This window comes from Vulpes lagopus, chromosome 2 (genome assembly GCF_018345385.1).
Source record: "Vulpes lagopus strain Blue_001 chromosome 2, ASM1834538v1, whole genome shotgun sequence".
Classification (NCBI taxonomy): Eukaryota; Metazoa; Chordata; class Mammalia; order Carnivora; family Canidae; genus Vulpes; species Vulpes lagopus.
In genome coordinates this window covers 162,342,849-162,352,324 of record NC_054825.1, presented here as the reverse complement: position 1 = coordinate 162,352,324, position 9,476 = coordinate 162,342,849, and the positions used below count along the sequence as shown (strand labels likewise).

Sequence of the window (9,476 nt, the reverse complement as noted above, 5' to 3'; positions counted from 1 at the left end):
CCGTCTCAAAACTGAAGCTAAGCCTATACCCTTTGCTCTTTGCTCTATGCCTCTTTGCTCTTTCCTCCACTCACCCCCACCACCACTCTCCAGCCGCAGTTTGCGCTTGCTGTTCCTCTGCCAGCAATGCTCTTCTTGCAGATCTGCAAGCTCACTGCCTCACCTTGGATAGGTCTTTGCTCAAATGTCACCATCTCCTCAAGGCCTTCCTATCCACTCCACTGTTTTGTGTGGTCTCAGCCTATCGATAACCAATGTTGTGTCTGGACTGACCCTTGTAGTTCTCACGATTGCAAGATGCCCTCAACGATAACCATCAGGAAACTTTAAAAAAATAAAGTCTTTTTTATTGGGGGCCACAGAGCGAGATCACAATGGAGGGTAAGAGTACGGATCTCTGGGTCCTGCTTTAATCAGGGTGCGGGGGTGGGGTACCTAGGGCTTCATGGGCTTGCTTTGTGAATTTAAAACATGAGTGGGGAATTTAAAGCATGAGAAGAGGAAAAGCAAGCTGCTGGGTGATTTTGATTTACGGAAATCAACTGAGATCTCTAAAACAAAGGAGCCTGGTGGAGGGGGAAGGCAGCCTGACTCTTTATCTAGTCGTGTGGCTGGCAATCTGTTTACTGAGATAGCCATCTTTGAAGCAGATGCCTTGGCAAGTAAAGCTTAAGTCAGGCACTTGCATTACAAAAAAGAGAAAACCCAACTGTCAGGGCTTATACTACACTACTTAAATGTTGGCCTGTTTCCATCCCCTGATTTATTACCATCTGATATACTATATATTCAACTTATTTTTTTCCTTTCTTTTTTGGCCTCTCCCATCCGGGCAGGTGTTTGCTCACTGCTGTCACAGATAAAGTGCTCAATAAATATTTGCAGAATGAATGAATGCATGAACATACAGGTCTTGAAGTCAAAGACGGTTTCCAATGGGGCCTTAATATTTCTGCCAGACTGTGCCTCTCGTTCTTGGTGGGCTCAGATCAGGGAGACCAGGGAGGAGGTGGCAGGAGAGAGCAGAGCTTCCACCTGGGCACCAGAGAGAGGCCTTACTTTGCCATCAATGGCCACCTGATGCACAGGTGTGGGTACAGTGACCTCTTGCGGCCAAGGCCTAGGACAGCATCTTCCTAGTTTTCACATGGGGCCCTCATGTCACATATGAGGTCTGAACAGTGCTTGAAACAGAATGGAATGGATGGAGATGGGCTGTAAGTATAACATACACACTGAATTTCAAAGGCTTAGAACAGAAAAATAGACCAAAACATCTCATATTTTTAAAATAATGACATATTAATATTGTAATATCTTGGATATTTAGTTCAGATATATTTATTTGGGTCAAGTAAAATACATTATTAAAAGTTTACCTGTTCCCCTCTCCTTTAAAAAATATGGCTTCAGAAAACTTAAAATTACACATTTGACTCACTTTATGTTTCTATAGGCTAGTGCTGAACCACAGCCAAAATCTAACCAACCACCCACCCACCTCCCAGTGTGGAGGGACAAACTCCAGCTAGGTGACTTCAGGCCAATTACCTGGCCTCAAGTGACAGCCAGTGAGATTGTGGTGTGGATGAAGTCAGCCGGGGCAGCATCCACAGTATGCACAGCACTCAGAGATAAGCATCCTGATTACTGTAAATGAGAGAGCCCATCAAGGGAAGCGGTTTTGCTTTACCCACTCCTGGCAAAAATGACACATAGTGGGTCCTAAAGGAGGGTTAGGACTCTCCCGAGCATGCCCAGAATCTGGCAGAGTACTAGGCAAGCAGCCCTCTAATTTCTACTGGCTCTGGAATGGAAGGTTCTCTCCTCCCTGACACCAGTTCTGGCCTCCAGCCCCTCCTCCCTCAGACCTAGGAGTCCAGGCCCCCAGCTCCTCCTCCCTCAGATCTAGGGGTCCCTGCCTCCTACTCCCTCCTCCCTCACACCCAGGGGGATCTAGGGGTCCCAGCCACCAGCCCCACCTCCCTCAGACCCAGGAGTCCAGGTCCCCAACCCCTCCTCCCTCACACCCTGGAGTCCAGGCCCCCAGCCCCTCGTCCCTCAGACCTAGGGGTCCCTGCCTCCTATTCCCTCCTCCCTCACACCCAGGGGTCCCTGCCCCAGCCCCTCCTCCCTCGCACCCAGGAGTCCTGGCTCCCAGCCCCCTGCTCCCTCCTCCTTCCGACCCTGGCCCTGGTCCCGGCCTCAGCTTCTGCGGGGTCAGCGGGGTCAGCGGCAACCGGTCCCGTCCGTGCCCCTCCCGCAGTCACTCCCGCAGTCACAGGGAGGCCTGGGCGCAGCGCCCCTCACAGGCCGCCCCGCACTCCCCGGCGGCGGCGGGGCCCGGCGCCGAGCCCGGGTCTCTGGGAGGCGGGGGCGGGGGCGGGGGCGGGGGCGGGGGCGGCGGCCCCGGCGGCCCCTCCGCGTCGCGCCCCTTGCCGATGGCCAGGCGGGGCCGGCCGCGCTGCAGGCCGTCCAGGAGGGCGCAGGCCTGGCAGAGCGCGCGGCTGGCCAGCGCCCCGCAGCGGGAGCAGGCGCCGGGGGGCGGGGGCCGCGCGGCCGGGGCCAGGGCCAGGCGCTCGGCCGAGTGCACCAGGTCCAGCGCCGCCGACGGCCGCGCCGCCTCCAGGAGCTTGAGCAGGTGGCGCGCGTGGCCGCGGAAGGCCTCGGGCGCGTAGACGCACTCCTCGGAGAAGTAGTCGAGGCGACGGAAGTGCGCGTACAGCACCACCTCCTTCTGCGAGGCCAGCTGCAGCGGGCGGCAGCGCGGCAACGCGCCCCCCTCGCCCCGCGAGCCCAGGCCCCCGCCCCGGGCCAGCCGCCCCGCGTCGCCCCGCAGGAAGTTCATGAGCACCGTCTCTGCCATGTCGTCGGCGTTGTGGCCTGGGGGAGAGAGGGGGAGCCGGTGAGGTGGGGGCGCCACGCGGGGCAGCCGGGCGGGGAGACGGGGAGGGGCCCGGGGTGTGCGTGCGACCGACCGGCCGTGGAGACCCCAGACCCTGCGCGGCAGCCAGAACCCGGGGAGACCGGGAGGGGGCCCGGAGACCAGCAGGGAGGGCCACACGGGGCCATGGAGACCCCTGGGCGCCCCGGGACAGCCAGGTGGAGGCTGACGGTGGTCACAGTGAGAAAGAAGAGGGAACACACACAGGTTCCCGGGGAGCAATTCGGGGCGCCCTCATCTGGCACCCACTTATCGCCATCCCCGCCCTGTGCTAGTTGCCTTTTCAGGAAGGTAGTAAAAGTGCTTTAGGCTACAAACATTTCAGTCTCAGAAGTGTGCTTTACACTGCACAGGAGCCAAAGCAGCATTTATTTATTTTTTATTTTTTTAAAAGATTTTATTTATTTATTCATGAGAGACACAGAGAGAGAGAGAGAGAGAGAAAGAGAGAAACAGAGACACAGGCAGAGGGAGAAGCAGGCTCCATGCAGGCAGCCCGACGTGGGACTCAATCACGGGTCTCCAGGATCAGGCCCTGGGCTGAAGGCACTGCTAAACCACTGAGCCACCCAAGCTGCCCCAAAGTAGCATTTAATAGTTAATGGAGACTCTCAAGTGAGCCCTTGCCCCAGTGCCTCTGGGAATGCACATCACCACATTCAGAAAGACCAGGAAGAAAGTTAGGGAATATTTATACAACATTCCCCATAAAACAAGTTAAATCTCTATTTATTCTGCATCTTGTTATTTTATATTGGATAGTCCAGACAGTAGAACACTGGTTTTAGGGTTTCTCTAATTGGCCATAACCCTCTTCAGGGCCTTTGCATAAGCTGTTTCCTCTGCTCAGAATTTGACCCTCTGTCTGCCCTTCACTGGTTACAGGGTGGCCTACAGGTCTTGGCTCACTCTGGAAATGCTTCCTAACCCCTACTCTTCTCCCTTCCTGGATACACCTATTATAAGCCACCAGAGTCTATGTGATTTTCCTTAGTAGCACTTCTCAGGTTCTAATTATACATGTGAGAGAAGAGCAGGAAGAGATACCGTCTAGTGCATCATCACAATGGCAAACGTTTCTGCAATACCTACTGGTTTCCGGTCTCTGGTCCAAGTGCTGCACACATAACCTATCTAATTCCCAACAACCCTAGGACCTCAATATTATTAACAACCCCATTTTATACAAGAAGAAACTGAGGTTAGGCATTGCTCTGGGCTATATAGCTTGTATCTGGTACATAGTAAGTGGTCAAGAATTATGTGTTGAAGTGATGACCAGGAGAGAGTAAGGGTCATCAGAGAGGAGAGGCCGACAGAGAAAAGGAATTCAAAGACAGGTGAATTCTAGACTACAGTTGGCTTCTGATGGATGGGACCACTTCACTCCCCTCCTTTTGTGAACAGGGACACAAAGAATGTCCTATTTTTAATGTAGGGAACCAAGCCCCTGGAGACTACCCCTCCACCCTGTAGTTGCCAATGCCATCGATTACAGTGACTCAGAAGCTGGCTGCGCCCATGCCAGGCATGCACGTCCCCTTCTCCATGTGCAGCTCCTCCCCCCAGGGCACACCCAACAGCGGCTCCTTCACCACCTAAGGGCTAGCCCCTCACTGCAGGGCCCGTGCTCACCTGTCACGATGTGCGTGGCTCCCACGAGGCGCGCCCCTTCCTCCAGCGCACGGCGCCGCAGCACCCCGCAAAAGGTGCAGCAGGCGCGGCTGCGGCCGGAGCCGGCGGTGCTGCGGGCCACGGCGTCCATCGTCCAGCCCCCGAAGAGGTCCGCGTAGGCCACGACGGTGAGCGGGAGGTCCCAGAGCGCTGCCTGGCGCCGCACGGCCGCCAGCGCCGCGTCGCGGTAGCCGCCGATGCCCTCGTCCACGGCCACCAGGCGCAGCGAGACGCCCAGGCGCGGCGCCAGTTCGCGCAGCACGTGCGCCAGCACCGTGGAGTCCTTGCCGCCGGAGGCGCCCACGGCCACTACGGCGCCGGATGGCAGCAGGCGGCCCGCCTGCACCGTGTGCAGCACCTCGGCCTCGAAGGCGGTGCAGAAGCAGGCGCCGCACAGCGCTTGGCCAGAGCGCGGGCGGCGGAGGGCGGCGCGTGCCGCGTGGCAAGAGGAGCACTGCGGGGCGGGCATCGCGGGTTCCCGGCGGGCGGGAAGGAGTTGGCTTCTCCTGGACAGGGAGAGAGTGGAGGCAGGTTACATGCGGATTCCGATTTGTGGGGTTGTCGCCTCCAAGGAGGCTGCCAGCTAGCTGCCCTGCCTAGGGCCAGGCATGTGAAGGTAGAAGAGGCTTTTTCTGGAAGTTCTGGCTTAAGGAGGCTTCTCACAATGCATCCCATTGTGCATCAAGTAGAGAAGGAGTCTAAGACTTGGTATCCGGGGGAGAGACAACCATGATACACTCAGAATTAAGTTGTGTCCTCTGGGGGTATAGCAGTTGCATATTAAGACACCGTTTCACAGTTTCCAGGGAGGCCCTCTTTGAGAGCCGGAATCAGAGGGACACGGTGGAGACCTTTGATCTGGACTTCCAGGGCTGTTTAGAGAGCCTGGAAGGAGTCAGCAACCCTAAGGACAGAGGAGGCCTAGGGGGTTGCAGCTCTGCCCAGGGGAAGGCGAAGAAACAGGAAAGATCAACTGGATTTCACTTTGGGGTGAGGGGGATGGGATACTATCTCCAGGAGTGAGTCCATTGCATTCTCTGCAGGACAGGGTAGTCACCTCCTCCGGGGAGACACAGAGGCAGCATGGATCACATCTCCAAGGACACCAACTGGGGCTGCTTCTGTTCCGGAGGTGGTGTGGATGCGCCTCTAGGATTGGACTCAACTCTGCTCTGGTAGCAGAATCTCCCACAAGCTTCTGTGGACTTGTCAAAACATGGATCAGCCCATCTTTGACCCCTTTCTGTCCCTCTCTTCCTACATCGTTCCTCCCCAGCCAAACTCCAATCCTCCACCCACATGTTCCTTGGTTCCACATGCCTGGTAAACCCATAAAAATCCATCAGGCTCAGTACCCCCACCCCAAGCCACTACCGCCTCCAGCCTGGCCTAGTGCAGGGACATCTGAGCAGGTCACCCTGCTTCTAGGATTTGTCACAATATGTGGAATCACCTTATGTGACTTTATTCACTGTCTGTGACTTCCAGACGCAGGGCCAGTGCCATTCAGATGTCTAAAAGGCATCTCAAAATCTGGATTCCTGATTCTTCTTCCCACACCTGCTTCTTTTGCAATCAAGAGCAGCTCCATCCTCTCAACTGCTCAGGCCAGAAGCCTTGGGGCCCAGGACCCTGGCCTGTTCTTCTTCCATCACTCTTCTCACTCTCCCCGTGGGTGACTCCAAATTGCAATGTCAAGTCCCAACCATTTATCCAACATGTCTCACTGAGGCATCCTCTGACCTCAAACCCCAAATGCCATACAGCAAACCCTGTCTGACTGCAGCTTCTATGCAGACCCAGAAACCAACACATCTCACCATCTGCAGAGCTGCCACCCTCATCTGAGCCACCATCTCTTCTCACTTTAGGAAAAGCCAGTGGCCTGTGTGGCTGTCTGTGATCTGGTTCCCTTTTTCCCTGACCTCACCTCTCCCTATCCTCACTCATGCTGCACTCTACTCTCAAATGCTCCAGGACATACCTACTGCAAGGTGTTTGCACGGGCTCTTCCCTCCACTCAGAGTACTCTTCCCTGTCACTGGGCCAGCAAGTAGTCCTTAGGAGCCATCAGCCGTGACTAGCAGGGGCATCTGTCACAGGTGCCCCTTGAAATGTTTTCTCTTTTGACTACTGATTCAACCCTCCCTCTGTTGTGGTTTATCTCCTGCTGAGTCTCCAGTCTCTTCTGGAGCATCCTCTTCATGGTCCTTGGGTCCTGCCCAGCCCATTCTCCTTGTGGGTGACTCTGAATTGTAATGTCCATCTGGCTGGTCCTCCAAATGCCCCACTGAGAATCCTGGCTAGGCCTTTTCTCAGATCCCCAGTGCCCACAAGGGCCAGCTTCCCATTCCTCCCAAGCAGAAATCTGTTCTTTTCCAGCTGTTTCCTATCTCCTGAATGCTACCACTCAACTTCTACCAACTCCTTCACAGGACAGGACAGGACATAAAATCATAAAATCACCTTGGACTCATCCCTCCTCTTGCCCTAAATCTACAGTCACCCAGTTCTGGGGGTCTGCCTCCTGAAGGCGGGAAGACCCTGGCAGGTGTTGAGTCTGTGCAGGTTGTCAAGAGATTCATAGGCCATGATATGAAGTTTGAATTTTATTCAGAGAGAGATAGGAGCCACAGAAGGGTTTTGAGCAGGAAAGAGATACAATCTGACTTATATTTTTAAAGGATCTCATTGACTGCTGTGAGAGGAACATACTTTAGAGGGCAGGAGCAGAGGCAGGGAGGTGACTATGGCAACAGCCAGTGAGAGTTGCAAGTGGCCTGAGTGGGGGTGGTAGCAGTGGAGGTGGGAAGGAAGGGTGGGACTCTGGATCTGTTTTGAAGGTAGAGCCCACAGGATTTGCACAAGACTTGGATTGTGATGAAGACTCAGCTGATGAGAAAAGATGAATGGAGACTGACTTGGAGGTTTTGGCTAGAGCCCCCAGGAGGATGATGGGCCATTTCCTCAGGAGGGCACCAGGAATTCCATTTGGATATACCAGGTTTGAAATGTCTGCTAAAGCATCTGTCCAAGATTTTATGGATCCAGCCTGGGTGGGGAGTCCCCTCCAGGCTCACAGAGCCCCTAGTCGGCTTCCATCCCAGCCTGACCACAACTCTATCCATCATAGTGGAAGACCTGTCCCCTTCGGGGTACTAAAGGCAGGGACTGGGTCTGCCTCCTTCTATCAGAACAGAGCTTTGAGGGCACACTAGAGGCCCCGATGGCGTCGGGGTGGGCAGGGAGATGGTGGAATCCCCGCCTGGGGGGAGGGGTGGGTGGGCAAGAGACAGGATGTAACGCAGCGTCCAAAGGAGGGATCCTGGCCAGAAGGCCTCTGGGACACAGGCGTTAGAGAATCACGGGGGCTAGTGTCACCACTCCCCGAGTCTGTCAACCTCACATGGCACCGCAATAAAGAGCGGCGGCCTTCGGCCCATCCGCCGCAGGAGTTAGTACTTACCTGGACAGGACGCGGTACTAGGACGTCCAAACGGTCCCACACGCGGAAGTCTGGCACGGAAGTGGCTCCAGAGACTACGACTCCCAGAAGGCTTTGGAGGCTGTCTTGCCTACTACACCCAGAGCCCCATGCGGCAACTCCGAAGCACCTGAGGCTGCTGGGCCTACTGGGACTACAACTCCCAGCAACCCTTGCAGTTCCTTCCTCGGCTTGCTAATGTGTACTGCCCTGTTTCCTTTGGGCGCCTGCGCAAGGCCTTGGGACCCGTCAGAACTGTGAGGTGGTTGCTGGGTGGGTGGGTGTGTCTTTGCTGTGGCCGTACCCTGTCACCGTCACTGTGCAAGACACTCAAAAGACGAAGCAACCGTATTCGGATCATTTGCTTTTGTGGGATTATTATAGGCCTTAAAAGCTATTGTAGGGCATTGATTTCTACCCTCGGAGGTGTCATCGCAGATGGGAATGGAAGGTGGGAGTGAAGTGGCTGTTGGCGAGTGTGAAAGGAAGAGGTTGCGCATGCGCAGGGCAGAGTCCGAGAGTCGGGGCTCGGGTGGATCTGTGGGTGCCCTGTGCAGGTGGTTATGGTGCGCATGAGCGTGTCGAATGGGGAGAGGGAGCACTGGGTGTCAGGCGAGATCTCTGCGCATGGCTCAGCTGTTAGTGACTTGGTGTTGGGAGTGGGGGTGTCTCTGGACGTGCTCCTGGTTCTGGGTAGTGGGTGAGATTGAGATCCACTGTGCAGGTTCCAGTCAGTGAACCGGGTAGTAGTACACACTTCCCTTCACGAGGGGGTGGAGCTGGAGGGTGGAGAGCAGGTGAGAAATGACTTGACAGGACCAGGAGACCCTAGAGACCCTGACTTCCGAGACTGAGGGATCCAAAGGCTTAGACCCCAGAAAACCCAGGAGTCCCTATGGCCAGTGTCATGGAGACGCAGACCCTTCTAGACTATTACTGAGAAATTCCACTCTAAAAAATATACCTAACAAAAGTATATATTCATATCAAAGACATGTTTGTAGCAGCACTCTTCCGAATATTTCCAGACTAGAAATAACCCAGGTATCCCTCTAACGTAGGAGGTTTGTGTAGTATACGGCATATGCACACAATGAAATTCTATCAGCAGTAGGGATAAATGAATTTCTGTTATATGTGTGGGTGCCTCTCACAATAAAATGTTAAGCACAAGAAGCCAGACACTGTGGGCACCTGGTGGCTCAGTGGTTGAGCATCTGCCTTTGGCTCAGGTCATGACCCTGAGGTCCTGGGATAGAGTCCCGCATTAGGCTCACTGTAGGGAGCCTGCTTCTCCCGCTGCCTGTGTCTCTGCCTCTCTCTGTGTGTCTCTCATTAATAAATGAAGTGAAATATGAAATGAAATGAAATGAA

The 9,476-nt window shown here is 54.9% G+C and overlaps 1 protein-coding gene across 1 annotated transcript; it reads right to left on the bottom strand.

Annotated features, from left to right (window-relative positions):
* Positions 1-330: 330 nt before the first annotated feature.
* Positions 331-8,145, bottom strand: CTU1 (cytosolic thiouridylase subunit 1). Its single transcript, XM_041732470.1, has 3 exons — positions 8,085-8,145; positions 4,580-5,124; positions 331-2,883 (listed from the first exon to the last, which is right to left on the bottom strand). The coding sequence occupies exons 2-3, from the start codon at positions 5,085-5,087 to the stop codon at positions 2,279-2,281; spliced, it is 1,113 nt and encodes a 370-aa protein (XP_041588404.1). The 5' UTR covers positions 5,088-5,124; positions 8,085-8,145; the 3' UTR covers positions 331-2,278.
* Between the last annotated feature and the right edge of the window lie 1,331 nt (positions 8,146-9,476).